Genomic DNA, 21,709 nt, shown 5'->3' on the forward strand with positions numbered 1-21,709 from the left:
AGGCATGTAGACGTTAACAATCGTTGTTGGCTTAGGTTTTGATTTTATCCTTATTACAATGATTCTGTTGCTATGGGCTTTGAAATACTCTACTCTCTTCCCTATCTTCTTGTTCATTACAAAACCTACTCCTGCTGAATTAATTAATTAATTTGAAGCTGAATTAATTATTCTAAAATCACCTGACCAAAAGTTGTTTTCTTCTTCCCACTGAACCTTACTAATTCCTACAACATATACATTTAAACTATCCATTTCCTTCTTAAGTTTTCTAACCTACCAACCTTTTTTAGACTTCTAACATTCCACACTCCAACTCGTAGAATGTTATTTTTTAATTTTCTGGTAACCTTCCTTAGTAGTCCCCACCCAGAGATCCAAACAGGGGACCTGTTTGGATTCCTTCCTGATTGGTTTCCTTCTTTGTTGCATGGAAATTCAGAGAGCTACAGTTTCTTGGAAAAAAACAGCTGTAGTTCTCCATTTCTTCAGCTGCACATTACTCAGATGAATAAGTGATGTTGAAATGGCCTATTAAATCCTCCTGACCTATGCCCTTAACAACTACTGAAAGAGCTGCTGCCCTCTTTCAGGAATCATTCCTTAGTCTGGCTCTCAACAGATACCTCTCCAATATGGTTGCACCTTTGGTGCTACTCTTTGTATCACTAAACATTCAAGTCCCCTCACCATCAGCAAGGTCTCATGATTCATAGAGGGAGTAGTATTTTAATATAAAAAAAATTATTAATTGTAAAAGAAAATAAATAATATTTAGTTAATAATTGATTAACCTTGTGTTTTTAGCAAATCTTGCCTACTTCTCTTGTGGCTGTAGCTTATCATGGACATCACCTAGCTTACCAAAGTTGATGGCTGATGGTTCATGGTTACAAATAACAGAAGCACAAGGATCATGGGTGGGATCACTATTAATGCTTGGAGGTACTCTGGGTGCATTTTTAGCAGGCCCTGCTCTTGATATGTTTGGTCGGAAACGTACTTTTCAGGGAAACACATTGCTTCTACTCTTTGGATGGTTTGTTCTTGGTTCGGCAAATTCTCTTGCAGGCATCTTCATAGGACGTTTCCTACAAGGAATTGCTGTGGCCATCTACTTTACTGCAATTCCACTCTACTTAGGAGAAATAGCAGAGGTATGAACTATAAAACTGTGCAAATATTTTTTTTTTACTCTAATAACTTTATAAAACTAGTTTTATGGAATGAGAAATTCTTATGATTTTAAGCTTAGAATATTTCCAGATATTAAATTATTTGTTCTTTCTTCACCACTCAATGACATACTCACGCACACATTCGCACGTGCACATACACACATACACACACACACATACAAAATAAATAAATATTTGTACATCTGTTCAGATTCCAGCCTGTAACAGTTCTTTTTTGTAACAAGCAACTTTTTAATTAAAATTTATTTGATTTTTATTCATTAAAAAGTAAAAAAAATGTGATGTGAACACCACATGCCTCCCTTGTACACCTATTAAATTACACATACACATTTTTTGCTGCATTTCATTTAAATTTATTTCATTTGAAAGTGAGATACGATCCTCCAATTCTTTAATAAAGTGAAGAGTTACAAAATTGCTGAAATATTAGTTTTTATTAACATCAAATATTTATACAATTATTAATTCAACACTGTTACATGAAATATTAGGATAGAGTAAACATCCCTTTATTACTTGTATCTTCGTTAGTACCTGATTGAAATATTTCAGATTTCTGATGTGTCGTATAAATAAAAATTAATAATTATTAAACTATTATGTTTAGTGAACTCCTGTATATGGATTACAAATGTTAATTTCAACCTTATGATGTAAAATATTCAGTTTTTATTATTGGAGTATTAGGTGAACATAGAAAAAGAAAGATAACATGAAGAAATGTTAAAAGCAAGGGAAGAAAAAAAAATTAAGAGATGATAAATATAAAGAGGAAGAAAATGTTATAAACCAAAAAAAAAAAAAATCAGGGAGAAAATGTTGCAAACAAAAAACGTATAAAAACATTAAAAAAAGATGATAGATATGAAGAGGAAGAAAACGTTAAGACTAAGGAAAGAATAAAATAATTAAAAGAGGATGATGAATATAAAGAGAGTGAAAATTTGAAAACTAGAGAAGGTGAATACAAATTAATGTCAGAAGAATTATATCAAACCAAAGAGCAATTAAATGATTGGCAACAAAAAACAAATAAATGAAATGATGATCAACTACAACTTAGGGAGAATATTGTCTGACAATATCAGAGGAGTAATTAACTAAAAGATAAGAATTTTTTGCAATTTATTAAAGATCGGTCACATATGCCTCTGTGTATATGCTGTTCTTGTGAGGATCTATTTTTCAGTCATTCTGTAATTAATTTTAATGTACATAAAATTAAACAGATTTTCCAGAATAAATAAATAAGATTAAACAGAAATAACTAGAAATTCAAAAATAATACGACTCTAAATTATAATTTTCAATTAATATTAAATAATCAGATGATTCACCAAATCTATTACAAATACACTTATGATATATCGTTGAAAAGCTCTCAATGAGGGTTTTTTACTGCAGTTAAGAAAAAGTTCGAAATCAACATTTTTTGGGGATTTTGGGCTTTTTTGGACACTTTTGATTTAGTCGATTGCAACCAAATGGAGAGCTGCACAACTAGATGCTACAGTCCTAATTCAACATTTCAACATCCTATGGCTAATCGTTTGTGAGTTATGCAAGATACGTGCATATAGATGTCACGCTAAAACTAGTCAAAATGGATTCAGGGATGGTCAAAATGGATATTTCCGTTGAAATCTGAAAACCAAAATTTTTTTGCAATCACAATACTCCCTTTACTTAATACAATGAAGTAAAAAAACAGCCGAATTAATATCAGAAAATTTTAATAAGCATACATCCTTTATTATGAGGGATACTTCTAAGAGAGTGAAGACAGACATATCTAACAAACCTTTAGTTATTAACTGCAGATTACATTTTACAAATAATTAATGGATTATTACCCACTTCACTGATTCTAAAAATTGCATGTTCGATTCTTAAAAAAATTTAAAGTTTATGATAATACCTATAAACAAAGCCCTTAGATATTCCATGTTATCTTGCTTCTAATCAAAGTAATTAGGTCAGTTTTATTGTCTTTCGTAAATGCTATTTTAGTAGAAAATGAAAAATAGTTTTAATAATAAAAATAATAATTTTTTCTTGATGCCTTACACATCTCCCCTTACAGCCATCTGAACTACCCTTAAAAAAATACCTTAACTAACAGGGAAGCAGAATTGCCTACTCTATTGTGAAAATAGTGGATATAACAGTAAAGAGAACCTTCATATATGCACTAATCCGATTAGAGGACATATGAAGTAGGGGAACATCAAGAATAATACATTAAAAAACAAATACACAATAAAACCAATACAAAAACAGAATATTAACCTAACCAGGCACTAACAGGAAATATACTCCAATAAACTTATTATGTCACAGGGTTTAACATGAAATACATCAACCACACAACCATACTCGTTTAGCCTGCTAATACACCTAGCTGTAGGTGTCAATCTACTATTGTTACACCATTTAAACAGACAATGGATATTAAAACGAACAAAAGGGACACATATGGTTATGTTCCTTAAATCGCATTCAACAACACCGTTAACCATTTTATGTACAAAGACAAGCTTTTGTTCAGTGTGCCTAACTTTAAGCAACTGCATCTTCCAAAAACAGCACTCCTCCTGATATCTTTCAAAGGAAGAGCTATTACAATGAATATGTAGCATATAAAATAGTCACTTCTGCACTACTTCTGTACTATTACATGTATAGTCCCTAACACAATTCCAGATGATAGTACAGTAGTCAACAATGGATCTAACCACAGTTTTATATAGGTGCAGGATGGTATTTGCATACTGGAAATGCCGACTAACCCAAAGAAGCAAATCACGATTCCTTCTGTACTTGGAGACTATCCTACTTACATGCTCACTGAAAACTAATTTTGATCAAAATAAACCCCAAGATCAGAAATGCCTTCAACACATAGGGTGCTGACCAATCCTGTAAGTATATTTCATCATGAGGGTTTTTCTAGAATAAGTTACAAGAGCTGTTTTTGCCAAATTAAGTGGCATTCTTTCATCAACTGACCATTTATAAATTTTAATGATATTAGATTGCAAAATTAAAAATAATTGTTTTTTTGATGGCCACACTCCTTATAACCATCCCCAACCTTCATGAAAAGAGCCCTACTCTAAACAGGGAAACAAGAACCTGCTCTAATGTGGAAGCAAGTGCAGTAGAACAGTTATAGAAACCTTAAATGTACTACATGCACTTGACCTATCATGAAAAGGGAAACCTGTAATTTCTAACGAATAATTAGAACTTCTCAGAAGAAAAATTTAGCAATAAAATTAATTTATCTAAAACCCAATTAATATAAAACCTAAAACCAACAATGCTGCAGCCTGTCAAAAGTAAACTTTCTACACCGTATCGCTGCTTATCCCATTATCCATGAAACTTCATTCTTCAATTTTGAAGCATTTCTTCAATTATCCTCTTCCTAAACTCATTAGTTCCTGAACCAAATACATTGATGTCATTTCCTTGGCAAAGTCATTCAAAAGTCGAACACATCTATCTACTGGGCTCAATTGACCAATGTCTTCATAAACAAACCTGTCTCTTCTCCTCACATTCACAATTGGGCTCAAATTCTTGTTTTCGATATGTCAATAGCAATTTGTCCATTAAAAGCCTTTTACACAAACATCATATCACATATTGCTCTTCTCTTTTCCAGGATGATGATGTTCAAACTCTGACAATCATCCTCGTATGACAGGCCTCCATTGTACAAACCTCAATTGCACAAGGCTGATAACCACAACCTTTTCTCGACTGCTTCTCCCTTACACTAGTATATTTCTGATTGTAATTCCATATCATGGAACAATTCTTGAATATGGGTCTAACAACAGTTTTATGTAGCCTTAATCTTGTATCTGCTATATGAAATCTTCTTTCACCCATTGAAGCCACCCCAAATTCCTTCTGGCCTTTGAAACAAAGCAATCAGTGTAACCACTAAACAAAAGTTTTGAATCAAAAAGCATTCCTAAGTCACATATGTTGGTCTCTCTCTTGATGTTATCACAAGCTATATTATAGTCATAATGTACAGTCATTGTCTTCCTTGAAAATGTTCCTACAACTTGTTTTATTGAGATTCAATGGCATTCTACTGACAATTGACCATTCATTTACCCAGTCAAAAAAGTTATTGCCTGTGGCAATAACTTTGACTAACATTATTCACATTGTCACATATCTCAATGTTATTGGCAAACATCAATATATTCATCTTAATATTGCTGGTTATATCATTAATAAATAGTATAAAAAACAATGATCCAGAATTGGATCCCTGTGGGACACCAGAGATAATATCATATTCAGCTGATAATTCCCCAGCCACTTTAACTTTGAACTTTCTTGCATTCAAGTAAGACTTTACCAATTTTAACATCCTTCCAGCAATAACAATTTCAGAAATTTTCCTTACAAGGTTGCTGTGTGGAACTGAATCGAAGGACTTACAAAATCAAAGTAAACTATATCCACTTGTTTTCTATTCTTCACCACAGGGGTATAGTTCACCACAAAAGATAGTAGTTGATTCAAGTTAGAAATAGTTGACTGTTTTTTCATAAATCCATGTTGTCTGCTACTGACATTCCCACTAAGTATACCATATAGATGCTTGTGGATAATCTTCTCAAAAGTTTTAGACCCAATACACATTACCGATACTGATCTATAATTGCTTAAACTGTATAAATCGCCCTTCTTAGGAACAGGAAAAACTACAACAGGTTTCCAACCTTCCGGAAAAATACCATCTCTCAAACTCTAGTTATGTATGTGAGTGAGAAATGGGGCAATCAACTTGCATAAACCTTTAAATATATAAGGTGGAATATTATCATAACCAACAGCAGCATGAGGTCTTAATTTACTAATAGCCTTCTCTACATCTTCAACATTAACTTCTGGAATTTCAGTATCTACCTGCAGCATGAAATTCTCGACATGGTATCATTGTTCTTGCATTTTGGACATTTTGAAATCATTGGAGCCATCCTGTCAAAAATTACTAAACTTTATCTAACCTAAATTAAAAACTAACCACAAAGTGGTTAGGCCTTGGGCCAAAGGCCAGCAGAAAAAGGGATCGCTTCCATGACCTGCCTGAGATCTAGAAAGGTTTGATCTCTTGACCTACCTCTAAAGGGAAGATTTTACAGGTAAGAACCAACAGGGACGATGTAAATCCATTGGAAAAGGGAAGAACAGGTCAAGCCTGCAAAAGATGGAATTTCAGAAAAAGTAATAGGATGAAAAGATCAAACCCACAGAAACCTTGGTTCTTTTAGCCAGACTTGGCAAAAAGCCAAAAAGCTGAACAGCTAGTCCAACTAGCAAAAATCCCAGACCATTGTCCGGCCCTGACCGACTGAGTCACCAGACTGGAAAATCCCAGTCTACAGCACATCTCACCATGGAGGAAGGACACAACAACAGCAGATGGAGAATGTCTTAAGAAAACCTACAGGAAACTCCAGAGAAAAGCAAACTACACAAAGATGTAAAGAAATAACTGCAAGAGTAGAAATAATATCAAGTGCTTTTAAGAAAACCTTTGTAAGTGTACGGGGCCAGAAGCCGAGAAGTGATCATATAATAATTCTTTCCAAAATCATAAAAGACTTTTGTCTAAACCATTTTTCAATAGTTTGTCATTTTTTATTAATTCTTACTTCACAGAGTATCACCTCTAGCAGCAATTAATTTTTTTTTTTTTGTTTATGTTAGTTCACCTCAGACATGCTACAGATAAATTTGAACAAAAAATTTTAAATAAATGAAATGATAGCTGAAAACATGCCAGACCCATGTTGCAAATTGAACCTGAGACCAAATGATCAAGAAGGAAGGGTACCAACCACTTGACTGACTGATAGTTCATTAATCCCCCTTACATTCTACGTTTATAAAATGCAAAAATATTTTGAAAGGATCAATCTCTATTTATTTTTAGTTAATCAATAATTTGTTAAATTTTTATTTATTTATATTTATGTTTTGATTAATAATATTCCATGTTACAGCAAGAAATAAATAGACAATATTAATTTTATATTCATTCTAATGGTTATCATTCTATATATTAGGACATTTATATAACCTCACATTTTGCTGGTATGTATCACAACCATAGCAACCACTTTGAAAATGTGTATTTGTTCATTTGCTCTTAATATTTGTAATAAATAGGGAATATATGTAAAAAACAAATTTAATCAAGTTTTATTTCCTTTATATATATATATATATATATATATATATATATTATTTTACTGAAAATTAATGTTTTTAAGATTCATATTATGCCTCTGCACTGTTAAATTATATTTAAATTCGATTAAATAAACCACCTAGTACAGAGTATTGAGATAAGGCATATCTTACTTAATATTTTATTGAAGTACTTTTGTGGGATCCTGCTTCCTGTCATGATTGAAATAATTTCATTGCACAGTAATATTAATAACTGCATAATTACAAAAATAATAATTTATGTTTATCTAATATGTTTCACCATCTATTATCTAAAACATCATCATTGTTTTATTTAAAACAACCATCACTGGTCAAAAGAGAATCCATCAAATGTCAGAGAAGAATAAAATCAAGTGAGATTTTCTATAAATTGCTGGTGCGCCAACATCATCAATCAAATTTTGAACATGCATTCGTATGAGGGAAATCGTGAAGGAACTTATTACGGTGAATTGCTGGAATACGTTCTACTGCCAAATACAAATGTATTTCCGACAACATGGAGCTCAGCACACAGCTATGGTGCAAGGTAAAGGAATTTTAAACACTCATTCCAAAGCAGATAGATTGAAAACTGAGGAGAACTGCTTGGCCAGCAAGAAGTCCAGACCTTTCTCCATTAAATTATTTTCTGTGAGGATAAGTGAAACACCGGTTTACATACATCTTGGTCGCTTCAGTGAAAGAAATAACCATAGTCAAAATTTTGTACAACAACATCCTTCATACTACACTTTAGAAAGCTGTTAATGATTTAAGAACAACTGCCTGCATTTTTACTAATGGTGGCTATTTTGAAAATCTGTTACAATTGATACTGAAATTCTGATATAATTCTTCCTTTCTAATAAATAAGACTAAAACCACATTGTTCAACCTAGAAGTCTTCATTTGAAATACTGATGAAAACTTTTAGAAACTGGGTTCTCTGTCCCTACTAAAAATATTTTTTTTATTTAATAAACAGCTTTTAACATTAATTAAAAATCTAATACATTCTTTGATTTGGCTTGATGATTAAAAAAAGAAGTTAATATAAAAAAATCTAATTTAGAAACACTTTCAAGTGCCACAACAGCCAGAAGAGCAAATCACATGGCCACACTAGGTGCATTTTTTATTCATTGTTAAAAACAGTTCAAATTGTTTTTAAATGTATGCTCATGGATTTTAGAAGGATTTTATTTCTATAATTACAATTTTAACTTGAACTTGACTCTCTCCTGCACATAAACAAATCCAATTTCTTTTTAAATATGATTCTAATTTTATACATGTCTACATTTTTTAATATATTTCTGTTGGGAAACTGTTTATTGCTCAAGAATAATTATTATGAAATAGATTCTGTGGATGGAAATAAATCTTTTTTTTAATAATTTACAACTAAAACTAATTTATTGTACTGTTTTTTTTAAAAAAAATGGATTTGTGTGGTAACAAAAATCTTATTGTGACATCAGTGTTTTCTAGTATAGATATATTTATTAACAACTTACAAAAGTATGTTTTCTTCTGCAACTCAATATCACTGACAGAGATGACAAAATGTTTTTTACGTACAAGAAATTATAAATATTTATTACCTTTTAAATAAATTAATACCATTGTTTCAATGAAGTGTTTTTAAGCTACAAACTCCACATAAATTGATGTTGAAACATGTTAGAAAACGGTGTCTTTTTAAATAACTTATTTAAAGAAAGTATTTTTCATATTAAAACAAAAATCTAATAACTTTATAAAATATTTCTATAAAAAAAAATATATATATTATTGTTTTCAATAATATATCAATAAATATGTTACTTGTGAAGATAGAGATAAAATACATAATACGTTAAATTATATTTATGAAGATACAATTTTTTTTTTCTATTTAAGTACTTAATTATCCTCTTTCTCTATCAATTTTCATTATCTTTACACTCTTCTTCCTTGGACGGAGATCTTTAATCTCTTCTTGGTACATGGCACATGGAACATGGTGCAGGTTTATATCTGCTGCCCAAATTTTACCTTAGACACATGATGTAGAGAAAAAGTAATGCATAAAAGATCAGGCTTTAGTAATAACAAACAATATGATTTTTTATAATCATTGCTATAAAATTATAAGAGCTCATATTGGTATTCTTTTTTCACATAAATTATATATTCTTTTCATCATAAGACATTAAAATAAAAGCATAGCACACTTTACAGTATTCTTACTATTTGTTACAGAAAAGTCAGCGTGCTGCAATTGCATCTTGTTCAGAATTGTTTGTGTCTTGTGGTTATATGCTGGAATATATTATTGGTCCAAGTGTTACATATACAACATTAGTATATTGTTCTTGTATTATTCCTCTTATTTCACTTTTTCTATTCCTCTGGATTCCAGAGTCACCTTATTACTTACTTGCTAAAGGCAGGAGAACTAAAGCTATGAAGTGGTTGTCGTGGCTAAGAGGAAATGTATCATTATCATCAGCTAGTGAAGAACTTGCGCTAATTCAGGTACTAGTATGCAATTTTTTTAAAACACTTTACCAGACAAAAACAATACATTAAACACAAGAACATTACCATACAAATTTCAGTTGATAAAATTTAAGTGATTTTATCAATTTTGTCATACACCAAAAGTTTGCCTATTGGTAAATGTTACAACTGGATGAAAATAGACTAATCATATTTGGAATATGAATTTTAAATGCATATTATTAAGGCAAAAGAGGTTAATATTGATAGATAGGAAACAGCTGTTAAAAAATTTGGGAATAAGAAAAATTCAAGATTAATATTACCAAGTGCTGAAAATAATGAAGGCAGAAGAAAATTTTATCTACAAAATTATCAAAATGAAGTTCTTACAAAGTGCAAACTACAAAGCATGATGGCTGAATGGTATATGTAGTGATTAAAAAAAAAAACATAATTAGAAGAAATATTGATGTAGTGTACATAAACAAAGATAGTTTTGGAAAACAAAACCAAAATGAAATAATGTCATAGGTCCAGACTGAAAAGCATTGTTTAAGAGAGAAGAAAGATCTAATAAAATGTAAGAATAAAAAGAAGGTTTATAGGGAAATAAAAATGATCTGTATTGTCAAAGGAGGAAAAACTTGATGATTTTAGAGCAAGCAAACTGTTAGTAGATTATATAATTATTTGAAAGTGAATGGTTTAAACTACAAGATTAAAGTAGAAGGAAATGAAATGAAATATCTGGTAGAAATAGAGCTGAAAATTATAAAATAGGTTTGGTAGAAATTAGCATGTAAAGAAAATGAGAAATCCATCATATTATTTTTACCATACGAAAGCAGAAGTAGATAGTTAATGATATCTATAATGGGGAATACATAATAACTTCACGTGAATATGCTAAAAAGCATTTTATACTATAGAACTAAATAGAAGAAAAATACGACTTTAAGAGAAATTAGAATTAAAATATCAAGAAAGAAGAATCATTCATAATTTTCAGATACCCTTAATAAAACCCACCGGGTTGGTCTACTGGTGAACACGCCTTCCCAAATCAGCTGATTTGGAAGTCGAGAGTTCCAGCGTTCAAGTCCTAGTAAAGCCAGCTATTTTTACACGGATTTGAATACTAGATCGTGGATTACTCTTTGGTGGTTGGGTTTCAATTAACCACACATCTCAGGTATGGTCGAACTGAGAATGTACAAGACTACACTTCATTCACACTCATACATATCATCCTCTGAAGTATTACCTAAACGGTAGTTACCAAAGGCTAAACAGGAAAAAGAAGAAGATACCCTTAATAAGAGTAAAAAATGAAGAAAATAAGTTGCATATAGCAAAACTGGTTGTCCACTTTACTTTTTAATGCACAGAAGAAATCTAATCAGAAATAAAGAAATCCCTTTTTTGTATTATATATCTTTCATTCTTATGAAATACATAAAATAAACATTGATTACAAAATCAACAAAGTGAAATTGAGAAGGTGAATCCGAGAATGGCGTGAGTGTATTATGACGCCCTTTTTGCATAAATCGTAAAAGATTCTTCAGCTTGATCTCTATAATTGGTATAAATGACATTATTTAGGTTAAACATTGAATAAGTTATCATAAAAATAAAATTTGCTTGTAGATGCCTTTTTTGCATAAATTAAGATAGAAAAGGTAACTAATTCACTTTATTTCTAATTACTTGATCTGAAATCAATTCTTTAAGACTAATAATGTCAGTAATGAACCAAACAGCTGGTTGTCATAATTTGCATCATTATGTCTTGCAACTAAAAAAAAAATGTAATTCTAATATTATTTTTTTTATAAGAGTGAAGTACTTAGAAATGAGTGTCAGTGATTCTACACTGAGTGAAGCCGATGAAGGTTTTATACAAGGAGTAAATCCAAGTAAAAAATTATTTATTAATAAAGATAAATGGAAAAGAAACATAAATAAATTGAGCCAGCAGTCAGGGGAAATGTATACCAATAGATTAGATGTAATGATAGAGAAGAAATCATTCAATCACGTAACAAATTGTTTCTCTAAAAAATGGTTTAAATCTGTTTGTTATATTTTATGAACAATCAACATTATTTGATAATTTTTATGCACTATCAGATTATAGTAATCAAAATTTGTTTTTATATAGCGGTATTATTCAAAAAGAAATGAAACCAAAAAATTGAACCCAATTAGTAAAATAAATTACTCGTGGGAATAATCTGTTTCACCATCGAGTGGAAGAGTACAAGTTTGTGAAAAGTTCATTTTGTCAGTATTTCAAATATCAGAAAAAACTTCATACTGTACAAGATAAAAGCAAAAAGCAAAGATAACGTGATTAGTTTAGAAGATAAAAGGGGAAAATATGAGACCAGGCCAAACAAAATTGAATCTAAAGTGTAGTCAGTGGTTAATGATCATCTTAAATAAATTCTACATTTACAGTACCATTACAGCCTAGGAAAACCAGAAAAATCCATCGTTAAATACTAAAATTTTATTTTGTATGTTTAAAGAATATTATTATTAGAAAGCTAAAAAGAAGTTACAAATGGAGCAAACAACGTACTATAAAACTTTTCACTATCATACACTATACATTTAAAAATCCATGTACAGATATGTGTGATTTTTGTTTCTCTACAGACTAGGAGCTAGAAGAAACCCCCAGTAACAGAGTGTGAAAAACAAAACTTTAGTATCATAAAGAGTAGATTGTTATAAAGCATTAAAAAAAGAAATTCTTACTAAATGTAAAGAAACAGATTCTCAGCAATTAGTTTTGGAGTTTGACTACAGTCAAAATCTGGCTTTACCAAGACTAAGCGTTAAATCACAATTTTATAAACGATTATTATGTTTAAATATTTTTAATGTACATTGCCATAACAATTATTCTTCTGTTATGTATTCTTATTCAGAAACCATATCATGAAAAAATCTGATATTGTTACTTCGTGCTTGTATAATTTTATTTTTCTGAAATAGTATTTTTCTACAGAAATGCTGGAGTATAAAATATAAACAACAAAGGTTCGCTTCTGCGTATTTTTGGCTTGGTATTTTAAAGTGAAGCTAACATATTTTTCCAATTCATGGACACAGCTACTGTCAAAATGATCAAAATTTTGGTGTTTATGCAAAATAAAAATACATAGAAAATGTTTACACCAGCGATGAATATTTACTAATTAGACTATCTTTCACTGTAGTTGATTGTTCAATCACAAGCATTTTAAAACGGTGGGGAGGAGCTTTAAATTCCTAAAACCACTTTCATAGGAGTATGTGTTCTCCAACCAATACTATTTGAGAATAGTTTACAATACTTCTGGAGTAATAATGACATCAACATCATGTAATAGACCTTATACACCATTTAATATACAAATATGTTAAAGAAGAATGTTAACTTTAATATTTTTTATTGACTTTGCTACAAGCAAAAAGAAAGAAAATTAAATAAGCAAAAGAAAGAGATGTTAGAAATCTGTTTATGCACAGCTTTATGGAAGAAAAGCGTAAGAAATGGTTCACAGAACTGCTAGATAAAGAGACTGACAATAGCCAACAGGCAGCAGACATCAGTGACAACAACAATAAGTCAGAATTAACTGAACCCAAAAAAGCAGAAATTCAAGTAAATAATTTTAACCACAGTACCATCAAAGCATTTCAGAATAAGCTTGATGAGGATGTGATGTATGCAAATAATGATATTTTGTGACTATTTTATTATTGTTTGAACATTTTAAATATTATTTTTTATGGTACAAAAAAAGAATTTTTTCCCATTATTTTGTAATTTTATGTATTTGAAATAGTTAAATACAATTTTCATTAAATAATCAGTTAAATAAATTAGAATTTTACATTCAAATTATGTTTTGCTTATTTACTAAACAAATTAAAAACTATGAATAATAAATTTATTGAGGCGTATAAATAAATTGAATAATAAAATGAATAAATGAGGGCAGCTACAGATGTTTCTTAAAATAAATATTATCAAATATTTAGCAGGCTGTTTAAAAGTATTTATATTCTTTTAAACAGAATAAGATATATAGTATCTTTAATGCAATTACCTTTTTTCTGTTATCAAACAATAAAAAATGTTATATGAACTGGGAAAACTTTACAGCTCTTTTTCTTAAAACTTATTCTCATGATTCAGGCCCTTCTTGCATCCATCTCCTCAATTAATAGAAAAATATTGATTTATATGTATATTAGGGTGTTAATAGAGTATGACAAAATTTAATTAACTTTTCAACTGTTCAATAAAGAAAAATCTAATTTAGGAAATGCTCCTACGATAAAACTTTCCATGACTTATAAGACCACCACATCCCAAGCACCCACACAGATAATTCAAAGGTTTTAAACGGAAAGTGTAGAATTGTGACACACCAGTTTTGAAGTTCATTGAAACACAAAAATGTTGAAGTAAAGAACATTGGATTGCAACATCATTAACCAAAATATTGCTAATTTAGTATTTTTCTCAGTTAATTTTAAAATTAACTTTGGCCTACAGTACACCCAAAGTAGTTATCTCATACCAGAGAATAGATCATTTTAAGATTATAACATTGTTAAATTAAAATTTTTATACATAAAAGTTAACGGTTTTTTTTTTTTAAAGTTGCAGTACTTTATGAATACTCTGATATATTAATCAATCTCTGATAATTTCAGTTTGTTCTTTCATTGTATTTTATGATGCTACACTTACTGTAAATTCCATAACCCTTATCTTGATTTCTCATAATCAACCTTTTCTATCAGTTATTATTACCTCCTTTTTAAAAAAATATTCTCCCTTGCCTTAATAATTTGCATTTAAAATTTCATATCCTAAACATGATTAGTCTATTTTCACCCAGTTGCAACACTCATCAAGTGACAAAAATACTTATGATATCAACTACAATTCTTTAAGATACCTAAATTTTATCACTTGCAACTTGAACAAAGGTGTACATACCTAATTGTTCCAAAATATACCTTCTACTTGTATTCTTTCATATCGAGGTTATGTATTCTTTGATCATTCATTCATATTATTATTTTCTATAAACGGTCATATTTTTTAGGTTGTTTCAACATAAATTGATAACTGCAATTTATTAATTGACAAGTTACCAAGCTTCAAAAATTTATAACATACAATTGATTATAAAGGAAATCCTAAAATAAAGAAAAAAAAAATATATATATATATATATATTTTTTTTTTTTTCTGGATTCAAACCCTAGTTAGGTTTGGCATTTTTCACTTTGTAAAAAAATTCATCCTTCATAAGTGACTAAATTCATCCTTATAGTTGTTAAAAGAAGAGAAGTAACAAGCATAGGTTGCATTTATTCAGATATAAAAATTAAATTATTTAGCCTCAAATTAAATTTAACTCATTCATTTAAACAAGTGCACTTTAAACTTTTTTTAATGTTGTAACAAAAGAAGCCTTTACGGCATTAATATAAATGATGCCTTACCCTGGCTGTAAAATTGTACTACTTTGTTACATCCATCTTAGATAAATGCTTTTCTTAATTACAAAAATGTTATGTTTCTGTTTCAGGCTTCTTTACAGAATTATGAGGAAGATAGAAGAAATTCTTTTAGTGATTTGTTTACAAATTATGGTAATCTTAGAGCACTTTACCTTGCAAATGGCCTGCTTTTTTTACAACAGTTTAGTGGCATTAATGTTGTCCTCTTTTATGCCCAACCTATTTTCATGAAAACTGGGGCATCATTTTCTTCTAGTGTATCAGCAATGATTGTTGGTGCTGTTCAGACTATGTCTGCATGCTTTACCCCTCCACTTGTAAAACGATATGGATTCAAACCACCACTTCTTGTTTCAGCCTCAGGAATGACTATTGCACAGGTGAAATAGATTTAAAATTGAGCTATTTAATACAATATTTATTTATTTAACACAAGTCTTAGCAGAAAATTTTAGAATATAACATTAAAATTAAAAACAGTAATTATTCATTGTTAAGCAACATTACAACAGCTCCTTCAAGCACATTCATTCAGTTGTTTTGTGCACTGAATACATTGATAATTTTTTACTTCATTTACTTACAACAACATCATTTTGGCCTGAAGTGAGGGCATTACCAATCAATCAAACCTTTTCAAATTTTTTCAGAAACAATTTCAAGGGATGATATTTGATTTACCATTTCTCTTGTACTTTTTTAGTATATTTCATGGCACATCATTATTATTTTAATTATGGTCATCCTCTATGTCACACAAAAAATTGACTTTAATTAATATAAATTGAATTCTTTTATTAAGTTTTATTATTCTCGTGATGTCTACTTTCTTATGTTTTTATTAGAATATGAAAATTAAATTGGAACTATAAATATTATTATATCACATAATATTCAATATTTATACACATTTCATAGTAAACACTATAAGTTTTCTCTAGTTTCAATAAAAAAGTGTGTCCAAATGTAATAAATATATAATTTAAACAAAAATTATTTCAGATACTTGGAATTTATGTAGTTAATAAATAGTTCACTGTATGTTATCAATGTAATTTGTAGACTATAAAAATTCATTCATTTTCTAAAAAATTTAACAACATTTAAACTTAAGGGTGTACACAGGGGAAGTTGAAGTTGATAGAAGTGACAGTAAAAAGTGGCTACCAACATCTTTCTATCTATTTATCAAGTAAATGGTAAGTAGTGAAAGAGGTGGTAGTTTAAGTGGTGATTAGTAGCGAGTGGTGGTTTCTTTCTTTCCTCTGAAAGAAAGTAACAGCTGATGGCCAGTAATGTTAAACATATTATCTTTTATGCTAAAAGAAAAGATATACAAGGGTCATGTGACTTACTGATGGCCATTATTGTTATTATTTCTACTTGTATTTTTCCTGTTCAATTTCTTTCATCACCATACACTGTCTGCTACTGGGTAGTTATCCTCTGACTCAGTAGTGCTCTCAACTGAAGTTATCTGTTGTAGCATTTCTATGTACTAACAGTCAGAAATCATAAATCAGGAAATTGAAAAAAATTGTAAATAATGACTATTCTCAACTGAATCAGCAATGACATGATAAATTTATAAACATACAAAAATATGAACTATTGTGAAATATTCATCAGAAAAATTACTTAAATCAAATAAGAGACAATAATAAAATAATAATGAAGTTATAAGAGTTTAATCATTCACCTGTTGTAAAATGAAATTACATTTTCGTGATATTTTTTTTAAATAAGTAAATAAATAATTTTATAAATTCTACAAGACTCATCTTCATGTTACTGCTTAACAGTGTTCACTACCTGCACAACCGCTGATAGAAGTTCTTAAATCTTGATTGCTCTGATATACAGAATAAAATGAGAGAATGAGAAACAAATATTTTTGATAGAATATAAGTAAAAATTGATAATAAATTAATTAACATAATTTAATTTGCATAAAAATATATGCCATTTAAGAAAAACATGCCCAAAATTTATTTTTTGAAAATGACATCTTGCAAACTCCTTTTCTGTGCAGTAATTACTGTAGTTACACAACTTACACTTGCATTGTTCCACACATTGTTTTAACAGGAATGTTGGGTAATTTTTTTTGGGGGGTGGGGAAATTCTGGTGATTTTGTACATTGGCTATTCAGAACACTTCAATTATAAGGTAACCACAAGAAGTGGCATGCTGTCAGATCAGAGGATCTGGAGACAAAAAAATGCTACCATTTCCTAAAATTATAGGATCATCAAGCAACTGGCAAACTGCCTTGAATATATACATTCTGCCACCATTTCAACATACCAAACAGTAGTAACAACAGTTGCAAGCCCGTTGTAATCCTCATAAACATGCTATAATATCATTATATCACAGCCCAACATGTATAATAACGATGGTGTAATTCAAGATTTTGCTGAACCTAACTTCAAAGATGTTATTTCTCTTCTGACATAGCTATTCAGATGAGATTGGGCTTCATCTGATATCCAGAGGTTGTTTATGAACTCATCAGCTTCTTTTACCTTTTCAAGCATTCAACTACAGAATTTTCATTAGGTGATCAATGGGCAATGCGATTTAAGTTCCTGAATGATCTGCAACTTGTACAAGTTTATTGTAAATCCATGACAATATTCAGTGAAAATTCCAACAATGGATTTGTAGAAATTTTGCCTTATGATGACTTGAATGACATGGCTTTTTTTAAATTTCACTCTTAACAGTTTCAATATTTTGTGACTAATGATTTCTATGCATGATTAAGATTTTTTGTTTTCAATGATAAATCTGTTTCTTCAAAAATGCATATCCAATTTTTGATTTCTTATGCTGATCGTATAAATGATGGAATTTGTTGGATCATAATGCATGATCCATGATTTACTTAATTAAAATGATGATGCCAAAATTATCTATATTTATTTTAACAATCTATCACTATTTTTTTTAAACAACTTTGATAGTAAGAGCACATTCATCACCATTCCAATTCTTCATGATATCTAAATGTCAATATGGTGAGTGGTTAGCGATATAAGTTACTAAGTGCGACCTATACCCTAGGCCTACCAACATTTATTTTTCAAAATTTCCTGTTTCTCTCAGATGCTCCGTACAAAATATAATTTATGGTGTCTGAAAGCTGTTAGCAAGATAATACAGTATGATTTCAACTTTTTAATATGCAAGAATTTTCATTCTCACTAGAATATTGCCATTCTATGTTACATAAAGTGGATCAACTACTTCCAGCAACTCATTAAAACTTTCCTTCATAATTGGGAATTCTCAAATGATAACTCATAAAGAATTGTTTCTGATGGACCAAGAGTAATCCAAGAGATGGATCTCTTCTAGTTATCCAGTCCTTCACCCAACAAATTCCAAAATAAATTAAGATATCTTGTAACTCCTTATTCATATATACCATTACTTCACATATAGCTTTATCCAAAGCTTCCTCAAAGTTCATCTATGTCTGACATATTGTATAAGCACAAACAACAACTACCTAACACCTCAATGATTTTCAGTCCACTGAGAAAGAAAATTGACTATCAGAACTTTTCACATATACATGCATACTTTTCACTACTTTTATCTTTTTATTTCCCTGTGAAAAATAAATAGTTTAAATATAATAAATGAATTTATTTATTTACTTTTCTGAAAATGACTCTAGAACTACAGTAGCAGTGAATGGCAAACGTTACTGACATATTAATGAGGCCATTTTGTGGACTCAGTTGGATGGTATGAATCTCAGAAAATTTTTTGATTTCAGAAATTAGTCACATTGTAGGTTGAACAACTGAGACATTGCAAGAAAACTTTCCTGCTCCTCTCATCTCAAACATTGGGCATAAGGGCTGGATTGAAATTTGAATCTCTGCATTTTCTTTTTGTTGAGCTTTTTAAAATTTTGTGTTTATATCAACATACCACAAATAATTCTGAGCCTAAAATTTTTCTTAGCTTAAATTTTAGTTTCGACAATATGAGAAATTGAGGATTAATTATGCAGAAATATTATCAATTGTTTTGTTGAAATTAGAAGTGTGCCAGTAGAAATACAGGGGATTTATATTTGAGATTGTGTTCCATTATTAACCACAGTAATTTCATTTTGTATTAAAATACAATAAATATTCCTTTTTATTAAAATATTAAACATCTTCTAATGAGGCATTCTGTATCAAAAACATATATTAAATTTACAATTAATCTGGTTTGTAGTAAAATATTAATAATTAAGTACAAACTATTTTAATTCTGTTTATGAGAGGCATCAAATATATCATATAATACTTTTTAATAATTTACAAAATTTATATTTTTACGATCACCTTTTATGTAAAAAAAATTGACAAGCACAATAAAAGTAATGCAAGAAAATTGGCAATTACATTTATCTTGCAAGAGAACTTTTCTTTTACTATAGTATTAAAAATTTTGAGTGGTTTCTGGTATGTAACTTGATTCTAAATTTTAATCAAGCATGAAAATCACTGTAATTTATAGTTTGGATTAAACTTCTCCTCATCTTTGTGGTCAGCAATTAAAATTGATTTTTGTATGTTGAAGCAACAAAATCTAATAAACAAGAAAATCTATTAAAATAAATTTCAAACCTACCGTAATAAATCCAATAAATTATCATCAATTTATTTTTAAAATCTTGTTTGAATTTGCAGGGCGTGCTTGGTCTTTATTTTTACTTGGAATATAAGCAACATGATATGTCATCATTTGGGCTGATACCAGTAAGTTGCCTTGTTCTCTACATTCATACATATTGTCTTGGTAAGTCAGAGCAATTTCCAGTTTAACATTTATATTTATTTATATTACATAGTCCTTTCATATATTTTTTTGTTTATCTTCTTTATATTTATATTTTGGGTGATCCTACAAAAAATAAGATAGAAAGTATGTCTGGTTTATTTTTTTTAATGTTTCATTGATTTTATGAGTTTGTTAATACAAGTGTAGTCTTCGAATTGACATTTCTCTTAAAATGCAGCATGTAAAAAATTAACTAACTGATAAAAACCTAATTATTATCACTCTTTATTGATTAATATTGTCCAATATTTTAAAACATTAAATAGATTAATATTGCTCCTAAGCTGGAATTGCTAAAGTGCTTCACACATAATATTACATCCTAATATTAAAAAAAAGAAATTCAATTTTACAAATTGGCATGTATCATCACAGTCACTGGATAGTCAAAGGATGTAGTGTCTTATGTAAAAATCAATTTACTTATAAAAAAGGCATTAAACAATTGTGCTTTTTCTTCCTGTATAATTTTTGTTTTGGAGCTTACTAAGTGTACCAAAATTTCAAATATTTTAATTTTATTATATCAATTTTTTCCTACATCCCATCAAACCTTTTTCAAAGAATTTGTGGTGAGTCATTTTTTTGTAAACTTTAAAAAAATCTGCTGTGGACATAATGTGACTTCCTTGTACGCCGCCTATTAAATTATATATACACTTTTTTTTAAATGTGTACATAAAATTCTATTTCATAAAAAATTCTGATATTTTTTCATAAATTTTTTATTATTGTTATTGAATTATTCAATGTAAAATTTTGTTTACAATCAGAGGTTAATAAATATAAATAAATTGATATATTTAAATTAAAAAAGTTAAAAAAAAGGAGATAACGTCTGATTCAAACCGATGTGCCTTCCCCTTGTAAAAACAAATATTTCATTAACTAAACTTTTATTTGGCTATAACTCAGGAACCAATGAAAATAAGTGCCACTTATGATACATCGTTGAAAAGCTCTCAGTGAGGGCTTATTCATATATAGATAATTAAGAGCCAGTGTAACAGATTTACATGTCATAACTGTTAGACGCCAACTTCTTACAGTTTTCAGAAAGTTTTTGGCCAGCTACAGAGCAGCTTTTAACGCCATCAATGTGCAAAAAAGGCTCTTGTGGTAAAAAGCACATGCTTAGTGAACCAAAGAAGATTGGAAAAATTATGTTTTTCGAATCACAGTTTTATGTTCAAGGGTTCCACATATTAGAAAAGCGTCAGATGAAAATACATTACCAGTTCATAACCAGCTTTTATCCACAGGAAAACATTTTTTGGGGTTGTTTCATATTTGAAGGCCCTTGTTCATTACTTCCAATAGATGTTATGTTGAAAAGTGATGGATATATCAAGATTCTGAAGGAAAGGGTTGTGACACA

The 21,709-nt window shown here is 29.5% G+C and overlaps 1 protein-coding gene across 3 annotated transcripts in view; it reads left to right on the plus strand.

Annotated features, from left to right (window-relative positions):
* The window catches only part of LOC142328574 (facilitated trehalose transporter Tret1-like), a 74,266-nt gene that overhangs the window by 50,977 nt on the left and 1,580 nt on the right, over positions 1-21,709 (plus strand). For all 3 annotated transcript variants that reach the window (XM_075372466.1, XM_075372556.1, XM_075372373.1), the window contains exons 3-6: positions 808-1,157; positions 9,699-9,974; positions 15,548-15,859; positions 20,181-20,289. In XM_075372466.1, the coding sequence (XP_075228581.1) occupies positions 808-1,157; positions 9,699-9,974; positions 15,548-15,859; positions 20,181-20,289 (1,047 nt within the window). The remainder of the gene's footprint in view (positions 1-807; positions 1,158-9,698; positions 9,975-15,547; positions 15,860-20,180; positions 20,290-21,709) is intronic.

Source organism: Lycorma delicatula, chromosome 1 (genome assembly GCF_047948215.1).
Source record: "Lycorma delicatula isolate Av1 chromosome 1, ASM4794821v1, whole genome shotgun sequence".
In the NCBI taxonomy this organism is placed as follows: domain Eukaryota; kingdom Metazoa; phylum Arthropoda; class Insecta; order Hemiptera; family Fulgoridae; genus Lycorma; species Lycorma delicatula.